Genomic DNA, 17,501 nt, shown 5'->3' on the forward strand with positions numbered 1-17,501 from the left:
GATTTGTTTTGATATAGATTCTGTACAGTTCTCGTCTGCTAATAAAATTGGGTTAAAGACGCCATCTGCGAGATGAGTATGTGGGGCATAATGATTTTAGCTCCAAGATCAGAGGGGCATGGTCAGAAATAACAATAGCGTTGTACTTGCAGGATTTAATCGTAGACAAGAAATGGTTATCTACAAAGAAATATTTGATTCTTGAGTAGCAATGATGCACTCTTGAGTAGAAGGAATATATTCTTCAGTTTGGGTTTAGAAATCTCCAATGATCTGATAAGTTGTGGTCAGTTACAAACTGTGTAATTGTCTTTGCAGTGTTAGATGCCATCACCCCTGTCGCAAGAGACCTATCTGGATTTAAAACACATTAAAATCCCCAGCCATTATAATTTTATGAGTGTTCACATTGGGAATCTGGTTTTACGCCTAAGAAGTCTGCCATCGACTGCATCCTTGCACTGAGGGTTGTCTTGGAGCGCAAACGCGAATATCGCCAGAGTTTCTTTGCAGCCTTTGTCGATTTTCACAAAGCGTTCAACTTAGTTGATCGAGCTGCCTTGTGGGACATCCTGAGAGTTTGCAGGATCCCCTCGAAGTTAGCTGGATATCACGGCCGGCCTGTACACTGGTACTGTGGGTGCTGTGAAGAGTGGAGGCAGGACGTCCTTCTCGGGTTCATCAGGGGTGTGTTCTTGCTCCTACTCTGTTCAATGCTTGTATGGACTGGGTGTTAGGCAAGGTCATGGTGTCCAGTGGCTGTGGGGCGTCTGATGGTGAAGAAAGATTCACGGATCTTGACTTTTCTGACGATACTGTGATCTTCGCGGTGTCAATGGGGGCTCTGATCGGGGCATTTGAGAGACTGAGCGAGGAGTCTGAGTGTCTGGGCTTGCAAGTGTCCTGGATAAAAACCAAGATCCAGGCTTTTAATGACCTCTTGGGCACAGCCATCAGCAGTGTGTCTGTTTGCGGAGAGAAAGTGTTGACCTTGTTGAGAGGTTTACTTATATTTGGCAGTGACGTTCATGTCCCTATGAAGTCAGTAGACAGATTGGAAGAGAATGGGGGGTCTTTTGAGTCCTGGTGCTTCCTGTCTTGCTATATGGTTGTGAGACATGGACGCTATCCAGTGACCTGAGACAAAGACTGGACTCCTTTGGTACTGTGTCTCTCCGGAAAATCCGTGGGTACTGTTGGTTTGACTTTGTGTCTAATGAGTGGTTGGTCATGGAGTCCCAAATGAGGTCACCTGCATTGTGAGGGAGTATCAGTTACGGCACTACGGCCATGTGGCGCTTTTCTCCAAGGGTGATCCGGCTCCTAAGATCCTCATTGTTGGGGGCCCGAGTGGCTGGACCAGGCCAAGGGGTCGCCCATGTAACACCTGTCTGCGGCAGAAAGAGAGTCATTTTCGGAGGGTGGGACTGGACCGCGTGTCTGCCTGGGGGGGTTGCAAACCGGGATCCCGAGTATTTTCGTTGTGTAGTGGGTGCAGCAACGCACTGTACCAGTGCATGCTCCCCAACTTGAGTTGACTTGACATTGGGAATGAATGGAAATACATTTTGAATGAAGTCCCTATCATCCACATTGGGTGCATAAACATCACTTTACAATTAAATAAATTACCCATGACAATCATGTATCTCCCTTCAGGATCAGATACAACATCTGATACTACAAATGAGACTGTTCTATGGATAAGAATTCCCACACCTCTATTTTTTTTTTTTTTTTGTAAAGCTGGAATGGAACATTTGGCCAGTCCAGTCTTTTTGCAGCCGGAATTGATCCTTGCTTAATAAGTGGGTCTCCTGGAAAAATACTGTTTTAACGTTTAGACCTGTTTGGTGATAGAATACTTTCTTTCTTGTTAATATGTGATTCAGGCCTTTAACATTCCAGCTCACAAATTTAACTGTCCCATCTTGGATTCATTGATTCTGAATTTTTGATGTCATTTTGTAGTCTTAACCGAAAGTGAGACACCTTTGACCTTAATTTCCAATTTTCCCATGGGTTATTGCCATGCAATAGTCTATTGTTATGTTGGTAATTATAATTATATGGATTAAAAGGATAGATTAGAGAGAGCTTGCTGTCTTTCTCTCACCCCAGCCCCCATTTTGACCCCACTTCACAAAGTCCCAGTCCTCTGACATAACTAGAGACAGAACATGTCCAAAACAGAACAAGCCCCCCCCAGCAGTGGAGTATGAGGATTAAAATTGAGATATCTATTGCCAATGCTGTCTAAATACTATAAGCATAAAATATAATCTTCAACAGTCTTGAAATATTAAGATAGTAGACCCAGGGAATGGTGTTAAAAAGTGACCCTGGATAAGCATAGTAAACTCTAATACAATAAAATCAACAACAATAAACCACGGGTATGATGTTTAACAGTCTATTTTAGAATAGTAAAAAGAAAAAAAAAGTTACTAATTTTATTTCTTCCGCACATACATACATAAACGTGTATAATTGTAATTAAAACATAAGCAGAAAGTGACCGACAATGGAAAAGGATGTACTGTATAATTACGGTACCAGTATCAATGCAAGTGGATCAGACACCCGGTGATATCTTCTTTGTGATGCCATGACAGGGTACGACTCATGATCATATTTCAGGAAAGTGTTGGGATCAGCTTTCTTAACTCTTTGTCTGCTTCCTCCATAGTGGTAAAGATGTAATGTTTGCCTTGAATATCCACTTTCAGTTTGGCAGGATACAAGAGGCTGTATGTGATATCGGCTTTCCGTAAGTGCTGTTTAATATTATAAAAAGAGGCACGTTTAGCAGCTGTTGAGGGTGAGATATCAGGGAAAATACGAATGAGATAGCTGCTGCTATCGCATTGTCTGATTTAAAGTCCTCTCCAATTATTTTGGAGATTATTTCAGCTACAAATTTTACTGGGTTTGGACTTTCACGATTCTCAGGTAGACCTTCGATTCTAATATTATTCCTTCTGCATCTATCTTCCAGAGCAGCAAGTCTGTCTCCTTTTTTGCATTCGGAATTCGCAGCTGTTGCTTTTCCATCAGCGGTGGATGCTAAATTTTCGGCTGTTTCAATTTGAGTCGTGAATGTCTGCTCAATGTCTTCCAAGTGATCGGCAAGTGCTCTCAGTTTAGGCGCATTTTCCAGAATGTGCTCCTCAATTTTTTCCAGCATACCTTTAAATGCTGTCTCAAAGCGATTATATACACGTTTCTCCAAGTCTTTATTATCCTGACGCAGCTTCTCGCTTGTCTTGAGCATACCATTTATTTCTTTCTTTATCTCTTGCTTGAGCTCAGCGATCATTACCTTCAGTTTGGACATATCATTTCTGCTTTCGTGCACCGTAGGTGAAGCGGCGAGTCTATAACAGCTGATGCTCCTGGCTCGAAAGGAGTAGATGAAACCGCAGACTGCAAGGCCTTTTCCAGTTTCAAGTGATCTTCTGGAATCAGGAGCTATCATGACTTGCATCACTTGCACAATGGCTCCCATTTTTGCTCTCAACTGGAGACGATGCAGCGGACTGTGGTCCCAAGAAGTCTAGGCTTTCGCCTGTCTGTTCCAGGTCAGTCTCTAAAAGGCTGTACCTTGAACTTGGACTTGCCTGTTTAGGCTTGGATTTAACTTTAGGTTTCCTATCCATTTCTGAGCCCCCTTTACTGCCCATGTTTATATATGCTTGCATATACTCTAATAGAACCTCCTAGGGTTGAGTAAATACAGGATACCTTGGGATAATAAGAAATAATAGAAAAAATAACACTGCTACTAATGGAGCTCTGCTTCAGACGTCCATCTCCCGCAACGGGAGACAATATGTTCAGATTATATAATTGCTGAACTGAGTTGACTTATTTTCAGGAAAATAAAAACACATCCTATTGATTAAGTATTGACTCAGGTTCTGGTACCCATCATAGACTTGGATTCATCCTAATTTTTTATATAATTATTAGCTTGTTCTAAGCACATTTTACTCTTCTGCTTACTTTTTTCCCTTGTCCTTTCAATTTATTTTGCAGGATAATGGTTTCCTACAGATTCACACCCCAATCATCACATCAAATGACTGTGAAGGAGCTGGTGAACTTTTCCAAGTTGAAGTAAGTTGGACAAGAATTATTATGACTGAAGTAATTTCATAAACTTTTATTTACCTAGAAATTATCAAACAAGTTCTGTGTCTGTTACAGCTATGTTCTAGTAAAAGCCAAGCTCATAAAAGTGCTTATGTGAAACATATGCAGTATGTTGTTTATAGGTATTTCTTAATCTATTGTAATCTTAAAATTGAATATTAATTCATAATATCACTTTTTCTTTAAGTGATCTTATATTCTTATAAAACTAATTACTTTTTTATGCTGCCCATATATTATGCTTTTTTTCGCTTTCACTTTTAATTACATTAAAAATGTGTGTGCTGCAATTAATGTATGATGGATAAATGATGTAAACTATTTTTGTTTGTAAAAAGAGCATACAACCGCAATACTGCTTGGGGTAAGGTAGCTCAATCTGTGATTAATGTTTCATCCCGAACTATCCTTTCATATTCATGTACATTACAAATAAAACAGTGTTCAGCATATTAAAGACTGTGTGGAACTGAGTTTAAACAGATTATATTTAGTTTTAGTTTTTAAAAGCAGAAACTATTATCAAGTCTGTATTTATAATAGAGATACTTAAAGAGGTTTACAGTTTTATTTTAACTTTTGCAAAATATTAAATAATGGCTAAATTAAATCATATGGAACTTTACACTTATTTCACATTATATAAATAAATTAAAAGGTAGTATAATAGTCAGTACTTCTTCACAGATTTCACCACCTAAAGTTTCAAGTCTACAGCCCAGCTGCTGTCTTTGTGGAGGCTGCAGTTTCTCCCCTTGCATGTATGGATATTTTCTGTACAAAAAACATACATGTGTGCTTAACTAGTGATTTTAAACTGGACTGTTTTAAATGAGTGTTGTGCTGTATGTGTGAGTTGGCCCTGTGATGAACTGCCAAATGCTCAGTGGTGTCAAAATAGGCTCTGACCCTCAGCAGGTCTGAACTGGATTAAGTATGTTAGGAGCATTATGTCAAATACATTAATAAGGGTAATAAGTAGTGCTGATCAGTGAATTTCACCAAAGTGTTTTGGCAGCAAATATGCTGTGTTCACTGAATATTTTCCTGGAAATCCATGGTGTGGCTGACTTAAACATTTATTTTTCCCAGCACCCCATGATACTTCGCAAGGCCATAATTACATCACAAGAGCTGTAGCAGGCGTTCATACTGTAAGCATATTTCAACTGTCATTTGTGTCACTGCCTGATGTTCTTCATGAATGCGTGATGTCACTATTTAAGCTGGACATAAACCCTGCATGTATTAAAAAACAAAAAAAACTTGCAGTATTTCCATTTTAGGGGTACATTAGCTGACAATATAAAAAATACTTGGTGGTTTTGCATAGATTCATTGTGCTTTTATTGTTTTCATTACTTGAACTTGAATAACCATATTATGCTTCTCGCTATGCAGCACAGATTTGGTACTTACAGGCAGAAGCCCCTCAGTATATAATATTGATCACTCCCTGGGTGTGAAGATATGCACTGGTATGCATATATTATTTTTCAGTACTCCAAAGCTCAAACGGAGAAGTGATAGTATAAAGTAGCACAAACCAGCCTCTGAGACTTGGTGATCAACTTGCCATGCACCAGATCCATATAAATGAAAAGGGATTGGGCCAAATGGACACACAATTAGCCATGCTGTGCAACACCTAATCAAACTAAACTATAAAGGTATAATAATAATAATATTAATATTGAAAGATTTTTTTACAATTTATAAGATGTTTCTTTCTTTTTGGTGGAAGAAAAAAGTACAAATGATCTGCATGGATGGATCATTAACAAAAAAAGATGTGCCAACTGATTCTTATCTACATTATCTTCTGTCCTATATCTGTTGATAGACGGTATATATTCAGCCAAGATACAGTGCTTCTTTTGAGGAAGATAGTACAGAAAATATAATTTTTAATAGAATTGAGTACTTGCTGGTACACTTTGTGCTTAATCATATAATTTTCTTTCTTAAGTACAAGATAGTGTTTGAATCTTGTGTTTCTGTTTTAATCAGAAATGTAATAATGTTTTCAATATCATCAATAAGCAGTAGTGACCCATTGCCAAGCTTTTTAAAAAAAATATGATGCATCCTCTCATTTTAATGCTATTTCACCTGTTATGTTTAACCAAGTAATTAATTTGAAATAATCATTTTGAGGTATTTTGAAAAAGGTACTTTACATAGACACAGAGAAAGTTCACACAAGCTGACAAAGCTTTTACTTCTAACACAGTTATTGTAATTTTGATGTTTTCGAATGTCTTTAGGACCATATAACCCTTTTAGTTATATTTTAGACATGACATCCATCATAAGGAGCAGACACAGACTATATAGGTTTATTAGTTAAACTGTTAAGAATAGGCCAGCTCATTTAAAAATAATGTAATTTACTTATCTGAGTTGACCATTGTTTTTTATGAAAGCTCAAATTTTTAATACCAGTTTTGACAAATTAATTTAAGCCTATATGGCATGGTGGTTCAGCAGTTTGGATGCCTGTCTCATTATTGAAGTAATCTGGTTGCATTTCTCAGCTCTGTCAGTATCTGTATGCATTCCACATCCCAGAGACCTACCCATATGGTTAATTTACAACTGTAAAATGGTCCAGTATAACAGTTTATATTGTACCACTGTTTTAACCTTGACACTGAAGCACTGCTCTGTATGAAAGAGTTTTCTGCATCTCAGCTTGCATTCTCCAAAAATATAACCATGCTCACTAATGCACTCTTTGCATACATTGAAGGAGTTAATTTGGCTTAGTTGAAAAGTTTGTTAGCAAGGGCCCTTTTGCATTTCATTTAGCACATAGCTCATTTAAAAGGTTGTGAGGAACCAAAGAAAAAGTATGTGCACTTTGATGCATTCAAAATTTTATTTACATTATTTGCTTGGATTCATGGATGGATGGATGGATGGATAGATGGATAGATAGATAGTAAGTAGAAAATTGTAGGATTTCAGCAGCAGACACAAATATACATATAGTAAGAGTTATAATAATCTTAAGTATGCTAACAAGGTACAAATACCCCTACAATAAGAATTATCAATTTAGTAAATTAAGGGAGTGTAGTATTCAATGAGTGTAAAGTGATTAAAATTGAACGTAGTTATAAGTTGCAGCTTGTACAGTACAGTATAGTCATTGGCACAGTATATTGCACATGGCCAAGGTGTGACTCATTATAGAGGCAGACGGCTGATAGTAGAAATTATCTTACATAGCATGCCTTGTTTTATTGGTTTAATTTTGTGAGTGATTTATAGCCAATATGAGAAAGTTACTTATTAATAGAAATAAACACACAGACAAATGTGGCTTATTAGACTCCCATGAACACCAAAAGTGTGTGCTCTCTGTTACACTATCTAACCTTGTTTTCAGTGCAGAATGTCTGCAAATTCCTCAGCTCATAAAAGCAAGAAAGAGTTGTAGAAAATGTAAGAAAAGTGGATAACTAGTATCTACGTAGAAACCTGTGACCATCACAAAGGCGCAAGGATTGGTGTGAGCAGGATGTGAAGGGATTTGATACAGAACAGTGGTTTGAAAATCTCATTATGTTGAGTGGACTGTTCAGTTACTTATAGCAAGTGCCCCTAAATCTAAGCATTATTAAGTTATTGTATTATGTTGCCTTATAGATGTCTTTCACCAATTACAGCACCAGTGAAACACAAGTGGACAGCAAACCAACATGGTTTTTCTTAACCTACATATGTCACCTGTTATTTGTTAATGTGTTCTGTTATGCATCATAATTGATGAAGATTAGGACCTATCCAGGTATAAATATGTTTCCCCTTTGGCAATAACCTTTGCTGAAATTATTGTTACTTCTTTACCATTTTCTGTTTGCCCACAGGAGACTTTGTTTTCCATTGGGCATACCTTAATACCATTAAATATTGAAAATTAACATTAAAAATGAATAATGAAATTAAAAATGAATGCATTTACTAAGGTTATCCATTGAGAAATATGTTAATTATCAAAGTAAATGACAATTATAAATGGCATTTATAGTTCAATACTATAAGTATATTTTTCTGGAACTAATAATCTGTTTCAATAAAGTTATGTGTAAGAGCACATTTTAATTTAAGTTGATTCTTTAACAAGTTAAACCTTTGAAATAGGAATTTCATTATTGAAATAAATACTAACAGTTCAGGAATAATAGTATCTCAGAAAGTCAAAATATTCAAGTTTTTTATAGTTTGTATTTACAACACAACTCTTTGTAGAAGGAAGAGTCGGATATACAATTTCCTTCTGGAGGAAAACAAGGAAGTGATTTTTGCTTCCTTTGGGAAAAAGCTTGGACATAGTATTAGAGGCTTTGTATCATAGTTAGATTATTTTGTTCTTTGTTTAGCATTTGGCCATTAAGTGAGTAACATTGTGTTGGAATTCCATAATGAAGCTAATGCCTGTTCTGTTAAAGTACAGACAAACAGGTTAGATGGACTGATGTTGTTAAATTGGCCTCTGTTTGTTTGTGTGTGTGTCCACACTACGCTGGACTGACATCCTGCCCTGGGATTATTTCTGCCTTTCACTTGATGCTTGCTGGGATAAGCTATAGCTTCTCTGCAAACTCATCCAGATAAGCAGGTTAAGAAAATGGATGGAAAAATTTGGGTGTATGTGTGTTTGTGTGTGTTTAACTGAGTTAACTTTGCTCAGGTCTCACTCCATTCACAGCACATCCCCAGAAGGGGCCCTAGAACATGATTTTGGATGCACAAGTAAGGCTGTATGATGACTTAAAATATCATCATTTCAAATCATTGATGATGTACAATACTATTGCCTCAGGGTTGGTGAGATAGAGAGATGGTTGTGGATTACGAATAATTAGATGCTTTACCCACGTACCGTGAAAAACATCTAAACTGGGCTGCAGGGGATGACAGGGGTATGGTGCACAGATGTTTTAGCTGGAGATGTAGGAGTTATATTGTCTCACAAGTTGCTGCAACTCAGCACACATAATGTTACAGAACAAAATCATATTTTGTTGTGTTTCCTCATGGTTTGGCCATAGCACGTATTTTGCCTTTTCTTATCATGCATGAAAATGACATGCTGCTAAAAGCACATAATACTGGGTGTTAATTGGTATTGCAAGCTTGCAATGTATGATGTGCATACAAGTGAAAAATAACATTGGCTTTTTAAAAAAAAATACAAGGCCCTACTTTAATATATAGTGTAATAAGTTTATTTCAAATTTTTTATCTTTTGTGCACAGTACAATTATATTTCTATTTTCTCGAAGGAAGTGCTTGAATTACAACCAAATTACTTGCAGTACTCTGTTTAATCAGTGGCTTGTTCCTCCTCTCAACTCATTATTACTTTTACTTGGTGAAGTCGGGGCTCCCCATTGGAATTCAGACAGCATGTATATTAGTACTGTACATGATATCTGGTCCTTTTAAATCTACAAGCACTGGTGGTACTGGCCCACTTCAAGCAATGCCTGCAAAACTAGACAATCACCACTGTGCCTCCACTTTCCTTGTCAGGTGCCCAAATCTCATTGCATTGGTTATGTAAAATATACCATACTGTAAGGTTTTGCTCTAGCTGCCCTGTGGCCCTGCCCAGGATAAGTGGATTAGGAAAACAGATGGTGAATGATAAATATTGTAACATTGCTGACAAATTGCATTAACGGCTAGAATCCCTGAAGCCAATGAAAAAAGCCATAATCCCGGGCCACCTTGAGTTCCTTCGCACCTCTCCATTATCTTCTTTTGATATGCAAATGTGTCAATCAGCACAAGTAGCAAGGAGCCTGCTATCCCATCTCCCCACTGTTGCAGCTCAAATCGAACAAAATCTTCTCCGAGCTGAAGTTTGTTTATCTAGGTGTGCATGGAGTTATATAGGGTAAATATTATATCGTTATTTGGAACACATGCATTTCATGTGGGTTCCGTGTCTACAACAATTTGGGTAATAGTAGGATGACAGGAAATACGAGACAAGAAATGTTGAACACATAGCTATAACAACCTGTTGCTGCATCCACATGGTGCCATCTGTTGCCTTTACACCTTGTGCAGCTGCATTGTTCTTATGTGTGAGTGAATGTTTCGTGCAGGGAGGGCTTCTGTTCTCTTTCTCCGATGTAGAACTTTCATCCTCATCTGAGTTCACCTCTGTTATAGCACTTCTTTATTTGAAAACAGCAGTGTCAGATTGGGGGGAGTGTGAATGGGACTGAGAGAATAAACCTGAATATAAAAAAAAAAATGCTTACCTTTGCAAGTACCAAAAATTTACAAGGGTTGTTACAGACTAAAATCAAATATATGTTTTTATTCTGTAATAGCAGCAAACAACTCAAAATTGTAAATCTTAGAAGAATCCGGAATTGAACCAACAACCTCTTGATTATGAATCAGCAGTTCTTACCTCTGCACCAGCCAAGCAGTCATGTCAGCATTGTACCCTACCCAATTTCTTTTTTTTCGGTTATATTGTTGAATAAAAGCACACTTGTTTTGTTATATTGGTACCTTTTGTAAAAGTGTTTATTTGATATTTGGACTTCAGCCTTCACACATTATACATTTCATTTGAAAATGTTGTCATTAGTACTATAACATTAAAAAAGTTTCTGTTTTAGCTATGTATTCAACATTTCTTGAGAAAATTTCTTGAAATGTTTGCAGCCAATCGACAATTTTTATTTACATCAACGATGTGTTCAGCCAATCAGTAATGGATGATATTATTGACCATTGGCTGAGCCCTAGGGCACAGTCCCACGGTAGGTGCTGGGTGAGAAAAAGTTTTAGCAACACTACATGTGACTCTATTGAGGGATATACAAGACCTTTCAGATTTGATTTCTGCTCTAGATCCCGTGCTATTCACATAAGTTTTTAATATTGTATTTCTGCTTTGATTATGGCCAGTTGTACATATTTGTAGGAGCTTTTTTGTTTTCCTCTCCTTCATGTCAGCTGGTCAAACAATAACATTCAGGATTCAAGAACTTCATCTACATCCTAAATCAATGGAAACCACTCTGGGCTGTTTATTTACTTTTGCATCTTTTCATTAACTTTAATAACATCAAGCTGTTTCTGCTCAATGGGTTTGTGGTATAGCGGGTCCACAGCTTGCTTACTAAAGGCCATTTTAAATAAATAATCACCGCTCTCACGGCGGCTTTGCGAGGGGGCGTTGGGCCATAGCAAGCCACTGGTCGATCTGCGGTGTGGGCGTTTCTCACCGAGTGTACAGGTGAGGAACTGCCTACATCCGTGATTGTTCCGTGGCTAATTTGCTACAGCTGCTATGGCCCCTCGTTCTTTAAAAGAAGCGCGAGTCGGTTAAGGGGGGAAAAAAAAGAAAGATCAGAGATAATGAACAAAAAACAAAGATCAGAGAAGGAAACGGAGGTTGGGAGCAGGAAGCAGGCGAGCAAATCGGTGCAGTACGAAGCGGGTGAGTGCTCGCAGGCAGCTGAAGGCAGCCTGGGTGTTTGGCCAACACCTGGGAGAAGTGGTTGAGGTTACCCCACAGAGGTTTGTTTTGTAGGGCGGTAGTGAACGGGAAGGTGCAGGACTCTCCGTGGAAGGTAGCGGGAGTCGGGACTTGGGACGCAGTGTCCCTAACGTGAGAGCCTTGGCCATTAAGGGATTCCCAAGTCACTGTCCGGAGGAGCTGACCGGAGCAAAGGATCGGTGAGGCAACTGACAGCAGTAGCAGTTGTAAAGAAGGTCAGCTGCAGAGAGAGCGTCTCCCTTGTTGCGGGGCCCTGATGGGTGAAGCAGGAGAGACGCTAGTTTTAAACGAAGGCACCGGGTTTGTCATTTGTTTTTAAAGACTGCTTCCTATTTATCTGAATGTTTTAACTTCGTTTTAAAGGATTGTTGTTTTTTCTATTTATTGTTTTTACCTCCACGTTTTTCTTTTACGGATTATTTATTTGTTGAAGAACTTTGGCACTGCACTTTATTTGAACACTGTTTTGTTGACTGTTGTAATAAAAGCACTGTTTCACCTTGTTTACCATCCCCTTGCTTACTTATTGCCTACACTGACTAGCTCATCGGTGACATTACCAACGGTGTTGGGTTCAAAGGCTTCCAAATAGCAATGGGAGTGTGGAGCCAGAACCTGCATCATCACATTGTTGCCATGTACATACGCCTAGGTACAATGTAGATATATGCTATATATATTTATTTTTATACATATTAATTATATCCGGTTGTTCTATTGTCTACCTTAATGTATAAATATTTTACTTCGAAAATGTTTTTTCCTGATAAAAAGTTAAAGTTTTGCACTTCAGTGGTTAAATGTTGCTTAACAATACCTGGTTGATTTTGTATTTAGTGTACGTACATTTATTAGAAATTATCATTGTATTAATTAATGATAATAATCCAAGTAAATGTGGTATATCTTTGTTTTGTTGATTAATCTGTAGAAAGCACTATGAGTTGCATGTAAATATATGATAAGGGGCTATATAAATAAAGTTATTATTATTATTATTATTCCTTATGGAAATATGCACAGAGACAGAGAGGTTTCAGCATATGTTTAGCCTTAAGACACATGTAATCCAGAGCTACAACACAGGTAAAATCTAAATCAAACCAAAAAGTAAATTCACAACACAATTTATAACATGTGTTTCTGAAATATAAATATGCATTTTTCACATTAATTGTGAACCAAACAACGTACTGAATCACATTCTGTATATGCATACTATTTAACTATGTAATTTAGATAGCTCGCAATCACAGTGATGAGGCTCTGTGCAGACATATTGCTATTGGTATAAAGGAGACAATGGTTCAGAGTGCTGCAACACCCTTCGTGCCCCACTTTTGTCAACTGCTTTTGAATCACATACTGCTTATTGATTGGCTGTGATGAGAAAAGTTTCTATGAAATATACAGTATGATGCAAGATATTCTTGTACACGCTATACAGTGTATGTGAACAGCATGATTGAAATAAACTGATAACCTGAAAATGTGTTTAACAGCCTTTAACAGAAACAATATAAATTCAAAAAGTTCCAAAAGCAACTAACACAGCATTAAGCGTGTACTTTTAGGATCTGAATTCTGAGATGACTTCTTATCAAAGCTAAAAGAAATGGGAGAATGCAGCATTTGTTAGATCATGTTATGCATTTCCTCCCAAACATGTCCACGTGAATTCTTAACTCTAAACAGGCTTGTGCTTGATAATGTATGGAAAAGCCTCACACCTCCATGATCTATACTAATAAAAGGCAAAGCCCTCACTGACTGACTGACTCATCACTAATTCTCCAACTTCTCGTGTAGGTAGAAGGCTGAATTTGGCAGGCTCATCCCTTACAGCTTACAAAAGTTAGGCAGGTTTCATTTCGAAATTCTACGCGTAACGGACATAACTAGAACCTACTTACGTACATATATACGGCCATAGCCTGCAGCTCGGTCGCCGTGTGAGGCGGAGGTGTGTCCCTCATCGTCACGCCTCCCACGTAATTGAGTGCCTGCCCATATAAGGCCGTCTGTCAGCAGCAACGACGAATACGATATTCGCGAGATACAAGTTTAATGAGAAGACGCAGAGTATAAATGAGATTTTTGATCACTTTGTAACAGAGTTAAAATTGCTGGTGAAGGACTGTGCTTATGCAAACGAATAAGAAAGCAAGGTGTAAAGCTTAATATTCGCAGGCAAATCCACAACTTAGTGCCGGGAATGCCTGTTAAACATATTAGATTCACGAGTACCGATTTGGGTAGTGAACACTTCGATGAATGAAACTTATCTTTACAACGGTTGACAAACACGGAATATAACTTGAACACAACACATCCTCCAAATACGAACCTGATTGAAAGAAATAATGATAATCAAATCCTTGATGACAGCAACGCTCATAACAGTCACAAAACAATTACATTAACAATCATGTTGCGTTATTTTTAAAATGTTTCCTTTTCTTTTTCATAACTTCTTTAACACACTACTTCTGCGAAGTGCGGGTATTTTGCTAGTCCTTTAATAAATTGAGTTTGTTTGAAAATGTAATGTTACTATGATGCATGTTTCCACCATGTTAAATACACCTCGTCTTTGCATGTTTCATGTTTATATGCCCCATAATATGTTGGTGCTAGGGTCATTTTCTGTTGTGTGGGCAATGCTGTTGAATTTATGTCCTTGATTAATGTCTTTCATACACTTAAAACCCATCTGCTTGTTGGCTTTCCACAAGAATGTGTTTTTAGTTGTAGAATGCTATATAGACGTGATCCTCAGCCCTTATTTCTAAAGGGTCCAATAGTTTAACTCATCAATATATAAGGCAACCTACATAATTTTCCCCACTTTTACTTTTTATTGAGTCTTCACAAAAGTGCTTGTTTTTGAACTTACATTTATTAACAAAATTAAACAAAATTTGTTGCCAGTGCTATTTTACTCTGGGTAAAAGTGGTGGGTGGTCTTGCGGTCTTCTATGCATGTTATCATCCAGTTAACACTTAGAATAACCACCAAAGGGCAAACTGGAGGTGACTGGCAGCGTTCTTTATGTCTGAGCACCTGTTGCTTGTGAAATTAAATAGAGCTGGCCAATTCCGAGCATTAACTGGATGATAACATACACACAAGACCGCAAGACAAGCACATTAGTGAGTCTTCATTGTTTGTTAATTTATCTTTATTTTTAAAGTTGTGTTTTTTTAAATTGTATTTTTCTCAAACATTAAATAAACACTTTCCATTTTCCTCCAGGGAAATGCTGGGTATTTCAGCTAGTTTTTGATAAGAAGAAAAACTGCTCTCTACTCATTTTTGTTTAAGTATTACTTGTTAAGTTTTCTCTCCACATATAACAATCATGTTCGTGGAAAAGACTAAAGCTTTGTGTAGGGCACTGGCTCGTTGTGTGAGCGTACAGTGTGCATGTACCATAATGCTGAGTTTGTCTGCTTGGGTTGAATGAGAAGTGAGGTTCATGCAAGCTTCATATCACGAAGTGCAAGTCACAATTGTATAAGCTTCTACATCTTCCATAGAATTCACACCGATTCCTGTGGATGTGGTTGAACGTGAACAGAGTGGACTGCGTTATACACAGACACACACAGTCTGTTTTGTTTGTATATGTCTAATAAACATTAAAGGGTGTCTTTGAGAAAACCACATCACCGCACAGTCGCACGCAACCCTGACATTTTGTTTTTTTTACCCACAGACAAAAATCACCAGGATGCAAGCCATTTCATTCTGGCTAATGAGCTTACCTCTGCACCTGCAAACCTTTCCATAAGAAAAGCCTCCCACTCCAGCCTAGCCCATCCTTTTTTATTTCATAAGATCAAGGTGCCATTTCTTTTATTTCCTCCCATTATCATTCTTTTTATTTTCCTGATTTACATGACAAGTAGCTCTCCATAGTGCTCTCCGCCTCCCTCATCAGATTCAAGTGTCTCACAACTGCCATGCTGTATTCGTGTGATATTTAGGATATGGTCCACTTTAAAAAGATAAGTTTGACACCTCTGCAGTAGCTTGATTTTTAGCGATTTTAATATTTTGCTGTTGTTTTATGATTATTTTCATTCATCTTACAGCCCCTCTGAAAGTTTACTAGTGAATGGAGAAGAAGCTAGTATAACATAAGAAACATAAAAATAAAATTTATACTTTTTCTTTTTCAGCTGGCTCATAAAGAAAAAAAGCAAAATGATGAAAGAAGCCATTTCTTCTCTGTCCCAGCCTTTCTCACAGTTTCTGGCCAGCTACATTTGGAAGCCATTGCCGGGTAAATAGATTAATATTAATGCTCTTCTAAATGTTGTCTTGTCACAATAGCTACATTATTATCAAAACATTGCCTTAATAATTTTCATTCCAATACAGAAACCTTTTTATTGTCCAGAGGTAGCATTTGGACATGTGTTTTTATTTTATAGTTTTTGTCCAAATATACTGGTGTATTTTATTAAAAACCTGTTTCATTAGGTTTGGTGCAGTATAATCTGATGACATAGCATCCAATTCACACCTGCTTCAAAAATCTTTTTTTCCACAGCATTGTACTATAAAAGCAGGTGTACAAAATCATTGGATGGGCTGCTGTTCTTTGAAAATGTATCCTAAACACAGTCACATCAAACTGAGTGGACTTTTCAGCTGTATATTGAAGATGCGTGTTTTATCCACTTGCTAGCATTGTACTTTGTCAAGTTTATTATGAGGATGTAAAAAATAAATATCCTCATTGTCTTGTGACTGAATGGATTTTTTAAAAATTGTGTTTATCATTTTTGTAAAAAGAAGATATAGTATGTTTTTGTGCCATTAGATTCTCGGTTTTGTTATGAATGTACAGTATTATAATTGTTAATCTTTGCACATAGTGTCATAATCTGCTCATTCTTCTTTCAGGGTTTTGTGGAACTAGGATATTTACTAGCCCTAGATGTATTGGTAGTCCATCACATTGTACCCTTGTGTACATTGCCACATTCACTCACACCGTTTCAGTTTAAAGTTTACAGTTAGCCTAGCATGTATGTCTTTTGGATTATATGAAGAAACCAGCCCAGACACAGGTGTAATGTCTTCAGTAGGGACATAAAGTGCTCTAATTCACTTTAAATGTTCTTTTAGAGTAACATGATGAGGAAATTGTAGAGTAGCTTTAGTGTGTTCTATTTAAAATTTACTCTTATCAAATATCCTATACCAGTTTTCAGGTTCTTGCTTTATAATCTATTACTCATTCTGTTTAAAAATTGCTAAAAAATGGTTGGTGTGACTTTGTACATTATTGTTTCATAGGTGCGATTGTTTATTAGTATTTCCTGCCTAATCGATTTTGCTGATGGTAGTTCTACTATCCCATAAGCATGATATAGCATTCCAATGAATATCAATTTTAATTTCTAATTTAATTTTTACATTCTAATTTTAAGCTTTTAATAACAAAGCTGCAATTGTATATATAGATTTTTGGACTCCTTGTGTGTTAACACAATAAACATTGTCAAAATTCGCTTGAAAATGAGTTGTGGTCTTCTTTAGTTACTCCCCAGACCTTTTAAATGTAATATTGCAGGTTCAACTAATCTGTTTTGGCACACTACAACTAATTCAATGGTGAAGTATAATCTCAGAGATGCCAAAAGCTGATGTAAGCTTGACAACCAAGTGAACATTTTAAAAATTGCATAATGGGAGAGATGTTGTGATATCAGGAAAGACATTGCAGGGATCCTCAAGGTTCATTAATAGGTGATGCCATTGATGCAATTGATGCCATTTTAGAGACCTTCT

General features: G+C 37.2%; 1 protein-coding gene across 1 annotated transcript in view; it reads left to right on the plus strand.

The window, feature by feature from the left end:
* The window catches only part of nars2 (asparaginyl-tRNA synthetase 2, mitochondrial), a 105,334-nt gene that overhangs the window by 38,593 nt on the left and 49,240 nt on the right, over nt 1-17,501 (plus strand). Inside the window, exons 5-6 of the mRNA XM_039744321.1 lie at nt 4,039-4,119; nt 15,881-15,984. Coding sequence (XP_039600255.1) covers nt 4,039-4,119; nt 15,881-15,984 — 185 coding nt within the window. The remainder of the gene's footprint in view (nt 1-4,038; nt 4,120-15,880; nt 15,985-17,501) is intronic.

This window comes from Polypterus senegalus, chromosome 2 (genome assembly GCF_016835505.1).
Source record: "Polypterus senegalus isolate Bchr_013 chromosome 2, ASM1683550v1, whole genome shotgun sequence".
NCBI lineage: Eukaryota > Metazoa > Chordata > Cladistia > Polypteriformes > Polypteridae > Polypterus > Polypterus senegalus.